Raw genomic sequence first — 21,139 nt, forward strand, 5'->3', positions numbered from 1 at the left:
GCTTAAACACGCTAATTTCGTATACCTGGTTATATCTATCACCCAGCTTTATCGAAACTGGAATTCCCTTTTTTCGAAGCAAGTTTCAGATCTCTTTTATTTACTGTCTAACTGTACGTACGCTAACAAAACTGAACGTATTTTCAGTCACAACCACGAATTAAGTACTGCAGTATCTCCTTTAAAATTTCGTAGGACCATATTTACTGAAGTGGCTCGTTGGCTTGCTAGTCATTTAAAGAAGAAGAAAGATATAAGACATGCATGAAAGGAGCATAAAGTATAAAATTTAAAGAAAAAGTAAAGGTGTGTATTGATATATATTTTAGTGGCTCAGTGGCTCGTCCGACCGGACTGCCGAACCGCCGAGCCGCCCCAACGAATTTACCTAGAAAATTTGCCCTGTATTCTGTAGTTAAGCGAGCTAAGTGTGTATGAAAGCTTGAACGATTAACAGACAAAACGTGGTAGTGTTGGCTTATTAAAACCATCCTCATTGGCGGGCGGGGATCGAGGGAGGTTCATGCTTGGTTGATGCAGGGGAACTTCAGAACAAGGGAACACGGGGATAGTGGGTGAGGGATTGGGAACTAAGATGATATTAAGATGGCGGCGTCAAGAGCGTTACTGAATTGCAGGTTTAAACGACCTGAATTTGCAAGAAAAGTCGCTTGTCTGGGGTGCTTATCTAGGTTTTTCAAAACCAAATCTGAGTCTTTAGTTTATTCCGAGCATGGTGATCCGAAGAATGTCTTAAGGTGAGAGGTGAGGTTTTACACAATGTAACTACGCACACACTATTAAAAAGATTCAGGGCAGATTTCCGCACAGCCCCATACATAAATTTGTTATGCATACATATGTCGACTCTATTCATAATGTAAACTATTTGCAAAACATAGGCAGTGGGAATGGCAAAAAAGCAGTAGATTAGCTAAACAATAACTTTGCACGTGCCGTACGCTTTTTTGTATATTTCTCTGCCATCATTGCACAACCACGACATGAGGCTGCCTCATTCTATGTTTTTTCGAGGACGCGAGCACAAAGCAACCATTTTCTAAATCTGATTTTGAAACTGAGACACAGTTCTTCAAAATTCAACTCCAGAAAAATTCACCAAGATTTAACAAATTGGACGACATGGAAAAAGAATTCTGTACATGCCAAGTGTCACGCCTTGATCGAAAACTTCGTTCTCACGCCTGCTCACACCTGTATTCCAATTTATTATGCCTAGTAGAAAAGTTTGAGGTATGACAGCATTAACTGACTCATTTTGAAAAATATATTAATTATTTAAAGAAACTGGAACCAATGCGTCTAGACTTGCCACAAGTCGACTCGGTGAGTGAGCGCCGAAGGTGCAAAGGGATGCTCATGAAGCAAAGGAAAGCGGGTGATGAAGTCACAAGACCAGCGTCGCAAGTTGACTTGTTCTGTCTGCGGAAAAGATTGAATTTAATTTGCATAATGTTTGTGCAAAATAATTGTTTGTGTCGTCAGTTTGACAGGCTGTTTTACAGCCCCCTTAACTAATCTGTTCTCATATGACTGGATGGTCTGAACACCGAGATGAATGTAGATGAACTGAACTCAAAGAATGTCGTTTCCCAGGTCGGTATTCCTCCAAAATCGAAAGAACTAACTTGCATATTATGTGACTGTAGAAAGTCTTTGAAATTCAAGTTTGCCCGGAAGGCTTTCTCTGGACCAGGCTAAGTCACCAGCACGTGTCAGTGAACTTTGGAAATCCTTGTCAGCTCAAAGCTGGGCAAAGAAGCTGTTGGACAGAAACTAGTTGTGAAAACTCTGCCAGAAGTAATGAAAACATGGTGGAAAAGGTCTTTGAACAAGGGAGCAATATTATTTGCCTCCTTGAAAAAGGGGCTGGCAGCTTAGTGTACCCTGGCTTTCAAGGTCCATTCTCAAAATACCTACTGTGAAATAAACCGTGAACTTTGGCTCCATCAAATCAGTCAAACGGCAAACTAAAGACTCTAGCAATCAATTTCCCAGCAAGCAAAAAGCCCTCATATTCAACAAAACCAGCATCACTGCTCAACCTTTTCCCATAGTGAAATCAACTGAAAAGTCCACCCAAACATTATCATGGCAGGTCGTTTCTGCTATCTATGTATGTTTTTGAATGGCGCGATGTGAAATATTTAAAGGCTTTTCCCTGAGCCTGTCGGTGCAACCATCAAGAAATCTCGACCATTAATGTACCCTTCTACCACTGCCTTTTGATTCTCTCTAATTTCAATTCTTTGAAGCCAACTTTCCTTTTTTTTACCAGCATTTGTCACTTTGTGTAAGTTTATTTCCTGCACTTCAAAGTCAAGCACATGCCAATCAAAGGATTTGCCTGGATTAAGTTTCCTGAGAACTGACGCCACAAGATAAGGGGTTTCCTGATTGGATATCCCTAATGACACACCCCCGTCACACTGCCAGCGAGAAAAGTGGTGGGTCAAAAATAGCGTGCTTCAGGCCAGAAAAGTTCATTTCCCTACTGACCACCTAACCAGCAGAAACTGGAAACAGGCTTTGAGAAAGACTAGTCTAAAATGAGAGTCACAAAAACATGATCGGCTTTCTCTGAATTCTCTTATTTTCGTACTAAGGAAAGTCACTGTTCCCTTGTGTTCCCATGTTCATGTTAGACAGAACTCTTTGGAACATCTTTGGATATCTTCAGATACAATCGGACCCCTACGAAAAATGCTGGCACTCTCAGGATAAAAGTGCCACAGCTATAAATTAAAAAATGTTGGCAGGTATAAAATTCACTAAAAAAGACGTTTTCACCACTGTCATTGTGGTCATAATGAAAGCTCCCTATTAGGAGACCTGTTTCACTGTAGTATCACACCTGTGAAAAGATGTAATCACTTTGTATTTTCTTATTATTAGTGTAAGGAAAGTTGAAGCAAATAACTTTGGTGACAGGTCTGTGTTGTTACACATGCTGGCAGCTCCAATAAACCCTGCTGATATCAATCAGATTCAAGGTTAGAATAATAATTCAAGCTTTGTCTTGGTATGTAACAATGTATGCACACGGGGCTCTCACATTTGATTAGACTATAATCAATGAAAAAACAATACTTCCCTTATCATTGTGTGGGTTTGTTTTCTTTTGCAGTCAGCTGGTGCAAGTTCTTGGACCAAGAAATTTAGAGGGCCTGGGACATTCAGATATTTCAAAAATCCACGGAATATCTGATTGCTTCCCAAAAGGTTTTTGAAGATTTCTCAGTCCCAGAACTCACACTAGCTGACTGCCATATTCAAGATGACTGCCAAAAGAAAACACACCCACACAATGATATTGAAAGCCCCCTGTGAGTATGTGACACTTGGTTGTGCGTAGTGTTATTATGATGGTGCTGCATAGCCTATTATTATTGCCCCTGCTTAAAGGCTGTTACCAGTCCCTCTTTTTGAGCTTACTGGCCTATAGCCCATAACGCTTTATATTTTAAGAGTGACGGTCAGGAAATATTGACCATCGAGTGGTAAGAGTTGAAAAATTGGTTTCCTTAATTTTTTGTCCATAAATAGTTTTTAGGTAGATAAGTAATCTGATGTAAGTTGTTCTCGCAAAAACCCTTTTATTTTCAAGAAATGTAAGAATATCAGTTTTCGTGGTAGAAGTCTCAAAATGGCCGTATTTTCAACCTGAAATTTGCTAACATCATCTCTCCTTGCGTTCGCAAATAAAGCTGCAAGGAGAAATTTGGACACTTTCCATCAATAGAACAACTCTTCTTTCAGTTTTGTCCGGCGTTTTGTAGGTTCTATAATCAATTATTTGGTGCATTTTGTAACAGGTACTTATGGGATCAAGCCGCCTTTACCGGCTGTAGGTGGTAATGAAGGTGTTGGAGAAGTCACAGAAGTTGGAAGTGAGGTGAAAAGTCTCAGGTCAGGTGACCAAGTGGTACTAAGGGCTGATCTGAGCTTAGGTATTAAATGGTTTAGTGTATGTAATGTTTACATTAATTCTATAGAGAGTATTTGGACTTAAATCATGGTCTTGTTTACAACGTATGTCTAGGGTCTTGGAGAAGACACCTTGTGGTTACAGAAGACCAAGTTTTGAAAATTCCAGCTGGTCTCCCTGTTGATGCTGCAGCAACAGTTAGTGTAAACCCTTGTACAGCTTTTAGGATGCTGAAGGACTTTGAAGAGCTGGAGCCAGGTAGTTATAAAAATATATTGGCTAAGATAGCTACAATAATTTAAAAAGGCAAGAATTTTGTCTGACCTGACAGGCCCTGATTTTTTTATTTGACATCTGTGAAGCTCGGCAATAACTAGAGAAGCAACTTTTCTAGTTATTGCCGAGCTTCAGAGGGCCTGTGGATCTGGTGCTGTCACTACTTTCTATTTTTGTCAAAATAACTTGTTGTACCAAGGACTTGGGAACATGCAGTTAATAACCTTGAAGAACCCTTAATTGTTTCCTTACTTGCCTCCTCAACACTGTTTATACAAAGATGTACTTTTATGACAACTGGATTCTTCACTCAATAAGTTTAAGTGCGACACACTTTATTCTAACTTTCAGATAAAGTCACAATCAACATTACATAAAAGGACAACTTGTGCAAACTTGATCAACTTGGTATTATTTTGGTATCATTTAAATACAGCAACACTACGGCACTATTGTCACTACTGTAGTCACTCTGTTTCAAATCTATAAACGTGACAAGTAGTTAGACTTTTTAATCACTGGATAACTAATAATTAATTTTAGTACATGTAAACTTCCAAATTCAATGAAGAGTTGATTATCACCCTCCCCTCAGTCATCTTCATTATCCTCCTCATCACAGTAGAGTTGTTATTGTTTGTGAGAAGCTAAATTCAATACTTAATTGTTTATGGTTTAATTTTAATAGGTTTTCATGGTAGTTAGATGATATGTCTGTTAAATATTATTGTCAAGGTGATGCTGTCATTCAAAATGGAGCAAACAGTGGTGTGGGACAGGCAGTAATCCAACTCGCTGCAGCCTGGGGTTTAACCACTGTCAATATTGTTCGTGACAGGTAAATTACTTAAATTGTGTGTACCAGTAAACCCTTTAGAGAAAGTTAAGTTCCTGCAGTAATAAGAATTAACTTGTCCCTTGTAAATTGATGACTATTCTTTTTTAATTGTCTTGACAGTTAAACAATGATTTTGTGAGATATGTTTGGAGTTCAGCAAGGACAATTATTTAAAAATAGTTTTTAACTTATCTGGTTTGCATGCATTGGGAAAAAAGTAATGATATTTTAACTGTTTGTTATATTAGACCAGATTTTGAAGACCTTAAAAGTCAGCTTGTGGGGCTAGGAGCAAATTATGTTGTTACTGAAGAGGAACTGAAAAGCTCTGAAGTGAAGAAAACAATGAAGGTCAGTTTCGTCTTTTCAACTCGACTCTTCTTTCCATGGCAACCAAAATTGTCACAGCTTGGAACACTGTACTTGGAAGAGAAGCTAAAACGTTTTCCCACATTCATTGCATTAATAGATCAGCCCTCTCTAACATCTTAATTCAAGCCAGAATCATTGATTGTAAGTGACTGTTCCTCACTCTCCAACACTTTTCAGAATCTTGTGACTTTAAGAACCAACGATAATAATATTACACCTCACGGTAGAAGGTATTTGTACGTGTATGGTTCATGTAAAGATAAAAGTTTTTAGTAGTGTGTACCATTGGCAACAGAAATAAAGGGATTCACATAGTTTAAAAGTGTGATTGAGGGATCAAATAAAATTGAACATAAGTGTGATCACTGTATGCAGTTTTTGGTGAGAAACCTTGGTTATAAGCTCTTTTACTAAGTTTTACCAATAGATATCTGGAAACGGATTAGTATGAAGCTGAGAATTTCTGTCGTGTTAAAAGACTATCATCTCTTGGGCATATGTGTCTGAGTGGTTTACACCTCTAGCTCCAGATCTGGAGGTTCGGGGTTCAAGCGTCGCCCGTCGCGTTGTTTCCTTAGACAAGGAACTTTACTCCACTTTGTCTCTCGTTGCCCAGGTGTATAAATGAGTCCTGGCAACATACTGCTGGGGGGTAACCCTGCGATGGACTAGCATCCTGTCCATGGAGGGAGTAGCAATACATGTACTTTGACTCATATATGCCTTTACCTTACTTTTTTTATCCCCATGTTGATTTTTAAGTATAACTGCAGCCTGTTATAAATCACAGAAACATTTACTGTTTTTTTAATTTTGTGAGTTGCTGAGCATCTAATTTACAGTGTCCTAAACTTGTACTTAAATACAAGAGATAAATACTTCTGAATTTATTTTTAGAACATGAAGCCTCCTAAACTTGCTCTGAATTGTGTTGGAGGAAAGAGCTCTTTGGTCCTTTTTCGCTATTTGGGGTAAGAAAAATGTAAAGGGAGTGTTTAACTTAGAGTCTTTCCTTGAAGTTTTGTATTGTCAGTAGTAAGAAGAGTGGCAGACACTTTGCTTTCAGAGTTTGTATGCATGGAATCTGTGCAACAACACTCCTTTGGCCAGAAACAATGGCAGTAACATCTCATGAAAAGTGTTTTACTTCCAGAACAAAAGGAACGATGGTAACTTATGGAGGAATGTCCAGGCAGCCTGTTACTGTACCTACGGTATGTGAACCATTGATAAACCCAGATTAGACCCCTATACTTTTAGCCCCTGAGACCTGAGGCAGTCTGAACAAGCGGCCTTAAACCACTTAGCCTGTTCCAGGCTGGTTTAGAACGCAGGGTTGGCGCGAAGAGATGTGAGCAGGAAAAACAGTGAGGGGTGGGGTAGGGGGTGAGCCATATACTGATACAAAGTAAGAAGAAGTTCTAAATATTAAAAGCTAATGGCTAGGAAGCCCAAGGGAATCCACCCTGCTTATAAGCAATAGGCTCTCAGAAATGGGGGAGTGAGGGTGTGGGAATAACATTTACTAGCCCAGCGTCCAGGCCAAATGAATCAATGTCCTCAACAAATTTGCATTAGTATTTTCAAGATAGTCATTGTCTGAGAGGACACACACATAACAGATAAGACATACCTGACCATAACGTGAGCTGTTGCAAATGCAGCAGTAGTAGTAGTGAAGTCGTGAACTTAATCGACGTGTGACGAATCTCTAGTGCATAGTGACTAATTGGTGATGCAATAAAAGATAAAAATCATATAATAATTATTTAAATAGTGTTAAAATAATGTTAAAATAGTAATGCAAATAGTAAAAGGTAGGAAAAATAAAAATATAACACCTATTAACAGGTAAAAATGTATGTATATTCTAACAGGATAAATTTTGCTTGGTAACATTACAAAGCATACAATTTCTACAGCCATCCTCGATTAAGGCGGTCGGGTCTGTGCTCCTAATAATATTATTAGTGAACAATAGAATATGTTCCTGCTAATGTTATGTCAAGCTCCTGCATTTGGTTGTTTAACTTAAAAATACCTAATACTAAGCACTAGATGAAAAGGCTGTTTCCTCCCTTCCTACCCCCACCCTTTCCTCGTGTTTTGTTAGCATGACATGCTTCTGTCCTCCCAGCTGCGTGAAGGCTCTTAGGTGGGATATTTTGCCAGTCATGAGTTTGGGAGTGTTAATCTCTATTAATGAAAACTCCTGGATGTTTTGGGCACTCATGGTTCATTTTGCAATGGAGTTCAGTGTTACTTCTCTTTTTCGCTTGGTGCTTTAGTATTCCGTGTTGCCCTCAACGTTGGTCGAATCTTCGTTGCTATTTTTATTTCCTCTTAAGGGTTCCTTAATATTCAGTGATGTGAAGGTCAGAGGATTCTGGATGAGCAAGTGGAGCAAAGAACATCAGAAAGGTACCTCATTTTGATTCTTTCTTCAAAACTTGAACCATTCTTCGCCACACGCAAGGGAATAAGGATTCCGGAATTCCGTGAAATTTTTGCTTTTGGAATCCAGAATCCAGAAAATTTTGCTTGTGGAATCCAGAATCCAGGGCTTTGGAATCCAGAATGCAACTCAAGGAATCCGGAATCCTACTAAGGATTGGAATCCAAAATCCAAGTTCTACAATCAAGTAGCTGGAATCCGGAAGCCACGGCGTGTAATCCAGAATCCAAGACTGTCTTGGATTCCCCTATCTCACGAGTTTATCAAGGTGAAAACTTTCCTTTCCTTTGTCCCTCACGCGCCCAAATTCCCCCTTCCCCTTTTAACGCCTGCCACGCAGCCTAATTTTTGTGACAGCGAGAGTATTGTCATAGGAAAAGTTTATTGTAAAATGTAGCGCTACGAAGGAATCAACCTTGTCACACAAAATATAATCTCTGTATCTTTTTTTTTAGCAATTTAATATCCTTCCTTTTCAAATAGTGGCGTGTTTATTCTGGAGTGAATCTATCCGGTTACACTCATGTTACAGCTGATGTTAGAAGCGCAGTTTACATTTGGAGAATATTTTCCTAGAACTTTAGGCGAAACAGACGTAGGTTGTTCTTCCATGAAATACATACGACATTTGTTCAAACATTAGTTAAAGTTTCGCGACAGTATGAGAGAATTTATATGTTTACTAAGTCTCAGTAAATATAGCAACCAGCTAATGAGCTTAGTTTATGTTAAACTGTCGAAATCATTGTGTTTGCTTTGCCGACTCAGCCTTGATGACTTTGTTTTTCGTTAGACGTTACAAGGCTTGCCATGCTAGAGGAAGTATGTAATATGGTACTTGAGGGTAAGCTTAAGGCTCCACCTTGTGCAAAACATTCATTTGAGAACTTCAAGACGGCCATATCTGATGCAATGAAGTCATACTCAAAGACCAAGCAACTGTTAATTCTAAATGATGATTAAACCTTAGCTTAAAGGTATTGGACGATTATCAATCGCCTTTGCCGAGTACGGCCCGTTCTGCAGTGGACGCGTTTTCCCGCGAAAAAAATTGCTGTGTGGCGCTACATAACGCTACATGCGTACTTGTTCCCGCGCATAGCCCCAGTTGCACGTTACTGAGTGCAATTGTTAAGCAACTGATTAAAACAGTCCGTAAATTAAAGTAATGGAGACATACATATATAACTTAAGCAATACTGCGTCTTCATCAAGAGTATCGCAAGACACACTTTCAGGCGTAGAGATAATATATAGCGATACTCACGCTGACGTCACCTATTGATATTAATGTGCCAACCAGAAGCGCATTGGTTCTTGTAACAAAAGATTGTTTTGTTCTACTCGTTATAAATTTGAATAACTAAAACAATGTTTGTAAACAGTGATGTCTCCTATTCAAGTCCTTTTTTTGAAAAAGGGAGTATTGTTATCATGCTTGCCCGAAGGTTCTTTCGAATTAACTAAGAACAAAATTTTTTTTAAACATTTATAGAATGAATTTTAGCCGTCTGCTCGAGCCGCAAACTCGAAAAAAACCTTTTGCATAAATGAAAGCATAGTTTAGTGATAGTTGAAACTGCATTCCTAGCAATACTCGTGGGTATGATGCTTCATGCTACGGAAACCGGTATTCAAAAAGGTTGGTTGTATTCACATTAGTATCCAGCGAGTACCGTATTAAGGCACCGTGCGCGGACGCCGAGTGTGAACGCAGCAGTTAGACAACATCCACACGACGCACGAATGTTTGTGTTAGATTGCCGTGTGTGAACGGTCGTAGGTAAGCTTTTAAAATGCATTTTGCGAATTTAACCAAACTTATGTAAACATGTACTCGCGATGGCTTATTTTAGGGATATTTTAGTTGTAAAATAATTAAGGAAACCGTTTCTCCCCGCTGGCGCTCTGTGCTCGTTTCCATCACCCCCAACTCGCACTTCTCACTCATCGACAGCATCCCGTCCGTGTTCCTAGTGCCGAAATCCTGTGCTGATAACGCGTCACTACCCAGATCTGGGTAGGGTTTCTGATTCGTTGCAGCAAATTTTCAGTAATAAGAAGCGAAATGTCGGCTGTCTTTTCAGGCTCAGCGCAGCTGGAGGAAATGGTGAAAATTATGTAAATAGATAAACATGATAAATAAATCTAAATAGATACATTTTATTAAATAAAATTGGAAATAAACAATGTGCGTGACTCAGCTAAATTTATTGACACTTCAGCTGGGCATACGGGCAAAACATCATTCGGGACCACTGTTAGAGTGACCATTTCTTTTTCATTACCTTTTCCAAAATAGCAATTCAATACCGGTAGAAGAGTGTAGCCTGCGTGGCAGGCGTTCGAAAGCGGAGAGGAATGGAATTTGGGTGCGAGACCACGCGCGAGGAAAAAGGGGCTTCTCGCGCTCGGAATTTCCTTAATGTGGTGGGTATTCAGCTATTTCGAGAAAGGTTGTCAATGTGCACGCGACAATCCCGAAGGTAATATGGGGTATGATCAATACACGGTTCCTGACACTGTAGCTGTCGAACATACTTTTGTTGATTTCCTTTAGCATTCGCAAACGTGGCCTGAATTTCATCCGATTCCTTGGAGTCGTCATTACTCCCTCCTAGGCCTTGTCGGATTGTGCTCCTAAAAGTGGCATATTATGCTACTAGCAGTGCTCGAAATTTTGCCAAATTATGGCAAAATTATGCCAGAATTCCCAAATCATGCTTCTGGTTTCCGAAATTATGCTCACAAAATGACGTAGATTCTGTACATATAGGCGCGGAATAACGACACCAAATTATAATGTTTTTCAAATAAACTGTTGTTGTAAATTTATTTGTGTTTTATGGCAGTTTGTCTCGGCCCTCAGCTGTCCAAATTAGCTGCTCGCATCTCTGAATCGTTTGTAAAATGCCTTCAACGACTTAACGATCACACTTGTATATACTGACTGAACCAAAAGGATATAGTACTGTCTTGATTTAAACTAACTCAAACTATAGGAAGGGTGGCGAATGGTACCTCGAAAAACGTGGGTCTCGGAAAATTTTGGCAGGATCTCGAAATTTCGGAAGCGTTTTTGATAAGTCTCCAAGTCTCGTTTTTTCATGGTTTGCTTTTACTTTTTTTGAGTCTCGAAACTTTTCACCAAAGAGTCTCGGGCTCGGATTTCTAACTAGGATCTCGGCGTCTCGGCGAGTCTCGGATTTTACCATTCGCCACCCCTTATAGGAAACTATAACGTTGGAAGTATCAAGCCACAAAGTAAATCAACTTGTCTTGACAGCTCTGAGTTCTTTCAGCACCAATAATTGCTTGAATAAACATGGATAAGAATAGTATACACAAGTCAACATCAGCGCTTAATGTACTGCAGCATTACGCTGGCCTGGAGATAGTCTGCCAGAGCGCTGTCCTGCTGATCGCTAAATGCCGCTTAGAGTAGGGAGAAGGCTCGCTCAGCTGCAGCAGAGAAAGGCTGCACCAATAGAAACTACTTCACTGCGGCTGATTTAATTTATTTCTGTAGAAAATACACCATATTTACTAACTTTTATGAATTTATGCTCCAAAAAGTGCTGAAATTTGCTAATTATGCCGTGGCAGTGCTCGTTTAAAAAATTATGCTTTTTTGCTCCAATTTTGCCAAAAATTATGCTAGCACAATCCGCCAAGGCCTACTCCTACTCCCTCCACCGCTGAGAGAAGAAAACGACTCCAAGTCAGGCTATCGCAAACGTTCTTTCAAATTTCTTTGAAGGAAAGTGAACACAAAACCACCCAAATACCTTTCGGGATTGTCGCGTGCAGTTTTCCGACAACCTTTCTCGAACCAGCTGTACTACCTCTCCCTCACCTTTCAAACGCCTACCCGGCAGGCACAGGAGGGTCATAGGCTTCTATGACGTATTAGAAACTTTTAATTTACGAGCGTGCGCATTACAGTGAACCATCGTCATTTTGGCGGTTTGGCGGGAAAACGTGGTGCACGGGTTCCAGCACAGGCAGCCCAAACTCTGTGGGAGTTCGTTGGACTTTGAATTTAAAAGAGAATATATGAAAACAAACAAGATACGCCCTAAATTCCAATTTTGGACGACAATAGAAATAAAAATGACTTACCTTGCGTTTGTGTTTTGTTATTTACTGTCTCTTCGCCTCTAGAGCCATTTGGAAGCCGTTTTATTGACGTTTAAGATTTTTCTCACTGTTAGTAGTACAACCGCAAAATCTTTAAATAAACGTTGATAAAACGGCTTACAAATGGCTCTAGAGGCGAAGAGACAGTAAATGACAAAACACAAACGCAAGGTAAGTAATAACCTCCTTAAATGACAACTATAAACCGTGTTAACTTTTCTGGTGAAAAAACGGAAAATGAAGCTCTGTGGTGTCTATTTTTTGAAAAAAATTTTCCGTCCAATCTCGCGAGTTCGCCTACTTTCACAACTGGTTACATACATTGTTACATCATGCATGGGTTTCTTATTCACACGTCATTTTATGGGGAAAAAAACTCGTTTTTTTTCTAATTTCGTGAGTATACCGAATTTACTGTGGATTCCATCAGACATAAAACGCACTCTGTTTCGGGCCGCTCCCGTCTGGAAATTTCAGTGTCAAAACTGCCGCCGTGGGAATATTCCTTTGATGTCTTTCCCTGAAATAAACCAGCCTATTTTGTATTTCACTTTGCTAGCATTCAAATAGACCCTGTTGTTTGTTTAAAAAACAAACAAACAAAAAAAACTATCCCATTCACGCCTTGAAAAACTTAGACTAGACTTCGACTCTGACCTGGCCCTCCCCACTTGGTTTCCACATTGCACCCTCCATGGTGCCCTGCTGACAAATTATGGTAATCAGTAAATGGCCTCATTATGCGAATAAATATTGTTTATTGTAATTGTAATGTCTGGGTGACATCCAAAAACAAGAATTTTATATGCATGATTGGTTTTTTCAGTTTTTGGTCTCAGCTCGATGCGCTGGGTTTCCGGACACTCAATTTTTTTCGGTATCATAGAAAAGTAGACCGTCCCTCAGGAGGTGCAAATCACAGCGGCTGTCCCGCGAGACGGCCGGCCGGGCGTAGGAATTCAATGAAGGGGTGTTTTGTTTCATTGCTCATCCGTTATTGTGCAGCGAAGGAGGGATTAGTCTTTTCATCCCTGTGGATATCGACAAAAGCGAATAACTGATTGTGGCTCTTAAAGAAAAGATTTTTTCATGCACTGCGGAGGATGGGAAGCAAAAGAGATGCCCCACTTACGGTTACATTTCCAATCCCCAGGAAAGCGGCTAGCAAGCTTCGCACGATGGCAGTTAGCAGAGATCGGCGCTTGTTGGACCTCGGGGTGCTAGCTGTGCAGATCAATGAAGGCGAGAGCATTGTACTAGGAATAAAACTAGGGAAGCAAAGAATAAAGAAAACGGAACTAGCTGCAGCGAAACTACGGGGAAACGCGAGCAGAGGACGAGTAAAGAAGGTATCTTCTCGTAGGAATGTAGCGACAATTCATCACATGCCAAATGATTTCAACTCGCAAGCGTCGATTGCTCATGGGCTGCAAACCATGCAAGATTTGAGCTTTGGAAATGACATGGCGAAGAGAAAGAGAGTTGTCCGGTCAGATGGAGATGTTGCAGAAAATAATTTATTCAAAGACTCAAGCAAAACATTGAGCAATCCTCCCAAGAGTTGTAATCAATTTCGCCACGTATCACATTCCACAACCTCGTCAATCGCAAGTTCATTGAGTGCGCATTCGAGTTCCGCCGATTTGTCATCACATCTGAGTAAGCTCAAGAACAATTCACAAGACAATAGCGGCCTTGCCCCGGAGGAGGGCTTAATAAACTCTGGATCAACTATGCAGAAAACGTTGCAAAAACCGTCAGGTAGTCCAGCTTCGGTTCTATCGAGAAAAACCAGTGTTGAAAGCCTTGTATCTCATGGAGCCGTGTCCTCTCCTGCTAGTCAGAGAACTTACAGCGCCAGCCCAAGCTCAGATACCAGCAGTACGAGCTCTGAGGAGAATTTTGATCTTCATCATGATCAGCTGATTTATGACTGTTTTGTTGACAGAAGCAAATACAGTGCTGCTGACATACTGAAAGAACTTGCCAAGACTCGTAAAATTAAGGAGTCGACTGTTTGCACTTCTGTGGTAAGCTTAGAAACACATTCATCGACATCCACTCCTGCCATTGCTAAATCCAGCTCAAGTGGAATGCATCAAAGGAAACAGTCGAGAGCTTTAGATACCAGTAACAACAGGAGATCAGTAATTACTGGAAGTTATCGTGAACATCTTAAGAGCATACGTTGCAATTCCCTCACACGTCTAACAGCTACTACATCAACTGTTAGTGCATCATTAAAAACACCAGCCTCAAGAGTAGGTGATCAGACACTCGGCCTTCAATCTAGGGGTACCAGTATTGAAAAGCCTCTAACTGCTGAAGACAGAATTCAGAGTTCCTCAAACCAGCTCCCTGCTTCAGAAGAAAATGATTCACAGGCAAGTAACATCAAAGCAACTTCAAGCACAATAGCTGGGTATCATGGTGGACGCAAGGTGTTGTGGTCAAGCGCTAATGCCTTTCCAAAAAGTGACATTTCTTCTGCCCATTTTCTCTTTAACAAGTTACCAGCAGACTTTGTTCAGGGTAGTTCATCAAGCAACGATATCATCTTGTCTTCAAAAGTACACCAAAAAGGTGCTAAAAGTATTGTAAGAGCAAGTGTGACAAGTGATGCAGTAACATGGACTGATGTTACCAAGTCAGTATTCACATGTACAGCAACCTCTGGCAACCTTCACACATCAAACAAACAACCAGAGTTAGATCAGTCATTAAAGGGAATGAAGACTTCGTCTGAAAGTAACGTGATCAACAAAATGCCGACACTGTCTACATTTAATTCCCAAGTAGTAGCCTCGTTGCCTGCTCAGCGAACAAGCAGTTCTCATGTTGCAACAACTGCAAAGTCTTCATTACCAGTAAGCACAAGTACAGCAGTGGTACAGAATCTCACCTTAGGAAGACCGGCAGCTATACCAACACCACTTGTTATTGCGGGTTCTAACACACAAACCACATGGTCCAATCAGCAGGTTTCCCCAACATATTTTGTTGGAGGCCAGCGTCAATATGGAATTTACTCAGCACTATACAATGCAGATGTCAATAACAACCAGCTTGGACAGCAAGCAGTTACTGCAGCTTATCCACTAAATTATGTATATCCTCTAAGCCTTGTTTACCCTTTTCTCACGATGGCGGCTCAAGTAAGCGACCCCAAAAGTTCAGAAAGCAGCGAAAATGAAAATAAAACTCTACCAGTGAATCAAAATGATGTGTCTGTTAACAAGACAACAGAAACCAAAACAGATTCTGATGTTTCTGCAGAGAAAACAACTGTAACCACAGCAGATTTGAAACCCACCACTAACACTGTGGCTCCCCCTCAGATGCAATTCATTGACCTTGCCAGTTCCATGAGGTACTGGCAACAGCTCAGTTTGTTGTACCGGAGTAGACTGCAAGCATTAGCATCTTGTAACCTGTCAAATGTCAAGGCACTGAACTTAAATGCAAGTCAAGTCAACCCAGCCAGGCCAGCAACAACAGTGGACGCCAAGGAAGATACAAAAATCTTTGTTGGTGGTGCTTGTGAGAATGCAGTGAAGTCAAATCCAGAAGAAATGCCATTATCTAAGCCAGAAATCTCTCATGCAAACCCTCCTAACAATTCAAATTCAGAAAAGATGCAGACCGGTGATTTTTTCGAGGAGAATTCCTGTTCTGAAAGCTCAAAGCAAAAAGGACTTGAAAGCAAGCTTGAAGATAAAAATGAGTTAAACAATACAAACACTCAAGAGCCTACATCTTTTGTAGTTCCATTGTCGTGTAAAGTTTTTATGGCAAATGTTACTGAAACAGTGAAAAACTCAGTGAAAGTGGATAACTCCAAACAGATGGAGTTTGATAGTAATGGGACTGGTAGCAATTCTGTTTCATTTAGACCCAGAAAAGATGGGGTTAGTTTGGCCAATCCATCTCTTGATCAGCTTGGACAGACTAATGATGAAAGCCCAGATGGATTAGTACAGGAAAGCTTGAAACAAAATTTCTATGGATCACCTCCAAAGTTGAGCTTTATCCATGACAGTTCTATTGCATGTGTGAATGTTGGCAGCAGTATTGGAAATGGTCTTGGGAACACTGGAAGTAACTCTGGAGTGAGAAAAACAGGTCAGAATTATTTTTTTGTATTCTGCAGAGATGCAATTAATAATTATTTTTATGAAAGGACTCTTGTCTAGCTTAGTCGCTTTTTTGGTGGGACAAAACAAAAATTTGTTTGGACTCATTCAAGAATGCATTACGTCTTTCATGAAAATTGTGCATGATAGTAATGGGGTTTGGAGGTAGACTAATTAATTATTGCCATATATTCCCTGCAACAATGTTATTTCAAGGACACAACACATCTCAATATGCTCAGGTTTTATTCATCTTCAAAATAAAGGTCGGAACACACTAGGCGACAATTTGTAGCAACAGATCACTCCTCAAGTATCACTTTATACTGGAGAATTTTTCTGAAAATCTTTGTCTCAGGAACAGAATTCTGCCTGATTTTGTATTTTGCAACATGTTGCGGTGACAAAAATTTGTTGCAGAGACAACGATTTTCACAAAAGTTCTCCAGTACACACAAAGTGATTTGTTTATACGATGAGTCGCTGTGACATGTTGCTGCAACTTGTTGTCTAGTGTGTACTGACCTTAATAGTCTTTGGTGTAAATTTTGTCCCGACATCATATCTGATTACAGCTAACACTTCATTGGACATGGGCCAATATATTTTTTTCTATTTTGTTAGACATAATGTCTGATGACTGTTTGTTATTTGCAAATACAGCTTATAAAAATAGTGCACAGTAGAAAAAATGGTGTCTTAAAATCCGTTTTATTATTTTCCACATTTTTCCAATGGACCATCACCTGGAATTTAGTTGTAAAACCCATTTGATTATGCTTTGATTATACTTTGAATATGTAATGAAAAACTCTTCAGTTTTGCATATTTATAATGTTATGTTCTATTCAAAATCATTTTGTGTAGGAAATTTTATCAAAATATTCTAAGCACTGTTTCATCACAATGTCAAACACATCGCGTAAAACTGACTTTCGTTGCCTCCTGCGTTTAGATTTAAAGTACATGTATTGCCTGAACTCAGTGGTGTATATGTTCATAAAAACTTGCTATTTTCTTTTGATATAGATCTAAACTTTTGCCTGTAGTTGTGTATTCTCTTTTCAAAACCGTGTGATAATATGATAACATTTTATCAACAGCTCAAGATATATTTTTTAAAAAACATTGTGGGGGTAGTACTCAAACTGCTAGACTGGCTATGGATACCTCATTCAGGAAGAAGATTTTTAATTTCCATTTAATTTAGGCAATAGGTCAAAACTAAAAGTAAAACAGTCATTACACCTCTACTCACTGGTAGCTGAGGTGTTACTCAATCAACTGGTTGTTTTGAGGATGCCTCTGATCTTTCCCATATGAATGAATGACTCTCCCCCCTTTTGCAAGAATAATATCTTGTCAAAATTACCACTCTCCATCACAATTTTCGTGCTATTTTTGAGTCATTTTCAGAGTGGCAAGGGGCCATAGCTGGGTGAGCATGTTGCGTTTTGATTTGCATGTATCCCACCAATACTCATTCAAGTGATTGCTGCAACAGAATAACTTAAAATTGCTCTGAAGTTTGCAAAATGTGCAGTGTGATGCAATGAATTGCCTTTAACACCTAGAACTTGGTGGAACAAACCCGTCAACCTGCATGTGTGGTTAGAGAAAAAACACAGTTCTGTTGTGCTCATATTCTAAATATCTGTAAGGCGTATAAAGCACTCTTAGAATTTGAATTAGTGTAGTTAGAATAATGTATAAGGATATAAGAGGTTAAAAATAACTATTATTTTGTTAAACACTTGCCAATAAGCATCAATATTGCTAGACTCTTGATGGTTGCAGTTGGTTGTTACTCAATTACATGTTTGATCATTATTATTTAAATGTATAGTAATATTAATTTTCTTCTTTTAATTGAATATTACTATTTTCTACTAGGTTTGGGAACTCATCTGGACATGCCTGTTCGTCCTGCAAAAAGGAGAAGGTCTAAGAAATCCTTATAATACCAGCCAATATTGCATACTTGTATTTGAGTTGGTGTGTGGATTGTTTTGCTTCAATAGTCACAGGTCTGCCATAATAATAAATTGAAGGGGTGCATGAAAAAAGGCCCTAAGCGACTTTTGACCCTGGTCCCCCCTGCCCCTCCCCCTGCGCGGGCCCTGACATAGGGCCTGTCTACATGACAGTTGAAATCTAACAGCTATATCCGTGGTTAAATATTGGTCACTCATTGTGCAATATTTCTTTGATAGATAAACACTGCGGTGAAACAAAATTCACTTCTTTGCTTGTCAACCACACCCTCCCCCTCCCCCTCCCCCTGCTCCTGCCCCTCAGGTGTCTAGGACTGACAGTTCCAGTTTTTTGCCCATTAATGTGCTTATGGTTGAATTAAGTGATCTGCTCTGAATCTTTTACTTGTAAGCCTTGGTGAAGTTGTTCACGATAACAAAAGACGTCTTTGTTTCATTCAGGTTTGGATCAAAATTTTAATGTAAAAATAAATGAATGTCTCTATTGACTTTTTTGATAAATAATGTGAAAATGGAGAGAAATAGACAGGTTATGTCTCATCCAATCTCTTCCATGAGTGAATGTTGTGTCTGCATGAAATTTGTGCACATACTAAGCAAGGATCATTAATTTGTATTTCCTTGAGAAATTTAATTACAATTTTTTTTTTACAAAAAATAATTATCAAAAGTAGGTTGAGTTTGATCGTCCGGGTGAACGTAGTCCTGAATAGGACTGTTGTTGTTGACAGTGACAGTCACTGTCAACAACAACATTCCTATTCGGGACTACGTTCACCCGGACGATCAAACTCAACCTACTTTTGAAATGACTCCTGGGTTCAAACCTTTCACAAAAAATAATTATGTTAATGATTTCTTTTTGTTATGTGTTGCATTTTATTGAATTGGGTTTAAGGCTCTAGAATCAAGAACTTAACTAGCTAGAGTTCGTTTGTATGTTGATATTATACTAAATGATTTATAGGAAAGAATTTTCAATTTTCTGTGTGTACATTATGACCATTGCACTGTTGACGTTAGCCTGACAACCATGTTTCAGGGTATCCTTTTAGAATGATGGCAAAACTGCAAGTTTTATCATAGTTTTAGAACAGCAATGTGGTTGCCATACAAACATTAATACACTGCATATGAAAGAATGTTTAGGAAGAATTCAAAAGTTCCAGTTGTGTGATATATGTAGGGACTATGATCTAAAGAATGATTATGTAATTTATCATTGATTCATGATATTTGCTGCAGATACTATTTTTTTAAAATTGATTAAGGTACTTAAGGTAGATATAAAGGTCAGCATTATTGAGATTTAATACTAAACTATATTATATATATTTTTGGAAATAATCACCAAAGTAATTTGCTTGTAAAGGGTTGATAGTTTTCATGAGGCGCAGTATCAGGAATTAAGTTTGCTTTATTTCTTTCAATCTTTTACTCAGAGTTACTTTACATACAATCAAATAAGTATTATTTTATTGTGTGACAGGAAAAAATATACACTAAAAGGTTGCATATTAATATTCTGCAAAGCCTAAAAAATTAGAAGCAAGTAGAGCATGAGAAATGTATAATGAATAAAACGGGTTGCATTCTAGATAAAAATATTATGAGATTTTATGTGGTTAATATTGGTGTTACAACATTATCAATTATTTTTTAAAATAATGACTTACAAGTTGAGTTACATTAAGAAATAGATCAAAGTGTTTTTTAATAGAATTTAGGTTTTGTTGTATTGATAATTATTTTTATACAAACAAAGTTCTATCCACAATAAAAAAAAATGTTTCATTGATCATCAAGACTTTCTCCATTTCTCTTATGCTTTTGAATGGCAATGTGCTATGGGTCATTTGAATGGTAATTGTGGATAGTGATATTAAAATGACAAGGTTGACGATGATGGTGATGATGATGATGATGATGATATTGACGATGATGATGCTGATGATTATGGTGATGTTGATGATGGCAATAATGGTGATGACAATCTTGAGTAAGCTTTTGATAACCCACTGCTTTCGTCAGGATCATATGAACGAGCTTACCATCAGCCCTTTATGCTTAACCCAGAGGGGTCCCCCCGTGACTCGCGCGTCCCAAAAATAAACAAAAGAAAGTTTTTAAGAAAAGAAAAAGGTTGAACTCCCACAAGACCAACATGGCGGCCGTTTTATTGTTTAGGGATACCAACATGGCGGATGTGACGTCATGTGTGAGAGAGGGACGCTCAGTTCGAATATACTCCCGAACATCTCCCGACGGAACCATCTAAGATCGGTTAGAGGGCATCGGTGGTCACGATGTTACTAGCGTCATCCAAAAGAGATGGTATGGGGATGCGTGTGTGTCTGTAAATGTTTTAAAAGTTTTCTTGATCTAAAGGAAAAGAAAATACAGCTCTGCCAGTCTAAAAAAATCTTGACTGAAACGTCACATTTCGTTCTTAAAAGAAATGATAGTTTTTCCTTCGCAGCGAGGGGTTGTAAAAGGGGGTCCTAGGCCTTTCCTACATTTTTATTCTCCACTGCATAACGCGAAGCACTTGTCGCAAACCAGCCACTGCTTTATGTAGGCTTCAAACTCTTCGCGCAGTTTGATGCGAGCCACGTCTACAAGTGTTTTTCTGCAACGTACAAAGTACAGGTTGTCAGTGTCCATCTGCATTAGCTCAAAGTCACGTCTTTCCTCAAAAGAAGTCCTAAAAAGTGGGAAAAGGTCCCTGTGCTCCCTGTCGACTGAGCTGTCAGATTTCCGCCAATCAGTGCGAAGCTGAAACGAGCGCTAATGTGAAAAAACATTGAAAAACATGTGCCAAGGTTCATAACGTCATCACAAATGTCATCTCCGCCAATAAGCATTTCGCATCGACTTTTTCGAAGCAGCGGGCTCCTTCCTTTTCCCGCCAAGCAGCCAGAGCTTCCGGGAGAGCTTGCTCGCAGGAAAGAAGTAAGCCTACCTTGTCCGGGGAAAGGTGCG

General features: G+C 39.3%; 2 protein-coding genes across 2 annotated transcripts; both read left to right on the top strand.

Annotated features, from left to right (window-relative positions):
- Positions 1–609: 609 nt before the first annotated feature.
- On the top strand, positions 610–10,080 carry LOC140951853 (enoyl-[acyl-carrier-protein] reductase, mitochondrial-like). Its single transcript, XM_073401215.1, has 10 exons — positions 610–758; positions 2,917–3,014; positions 3,837–3,971; positions 4,064–4,207; positions 4,961–5,063; positions 5,312–5,414; positions 6,333–6,406; positions 6,589–6,649; positions 7,784–7,856; positions 8,684–10,080. The coding sequence occupies exons 2-10, from the start codon at positions 2,969–2,971 to the stop codon at positions 8,851–8,853; spliced, it is 909 nt and encodes a 302-aa protein (XP_073257316.1). The 5' UTR covers positions 610–758; positions 2,917–2,968; the 3' UTR covers positions 8,854–10,080.
- A 2,803-nt stretch (positions 10,081–12,883) lies between these two features.
- Positions 12,884–18,843, top strand: LOC140951852 (uncharacterized). Its single transcript, XM_073401214.1, has 2 exons — positions 12,884–16,152; positions 18,057–18,843. Exons 1-2 carry the CDS (start codon positions 13,134–13,136, stop codon positions 18,122–18,124), a joined length of 3,087 nt encoding a protein of 1,028 aa, XP_073257315.1. The 5' UTR covers positions 12,884–13,133; the 3' UTR covers positions 18,125–18,843.
- Positions 18,844–21,139: the final 2,296 nt, after the last annotated feature.

This window comes from Porites lutea, chromosome 11, assembly GCF_958299795.1.
Source record: "Porites lutea chromosome 11, jaPorLute2.1, whole genome shotgun sequence".
In the NCBI taxonomy this organism is placed as follows: domain Eukaryota; kingdom Metazoa; phylum Cnidaria; class Anthozoa; order Scleractinia; family Poritidae; genus Porites; species Porites lutea.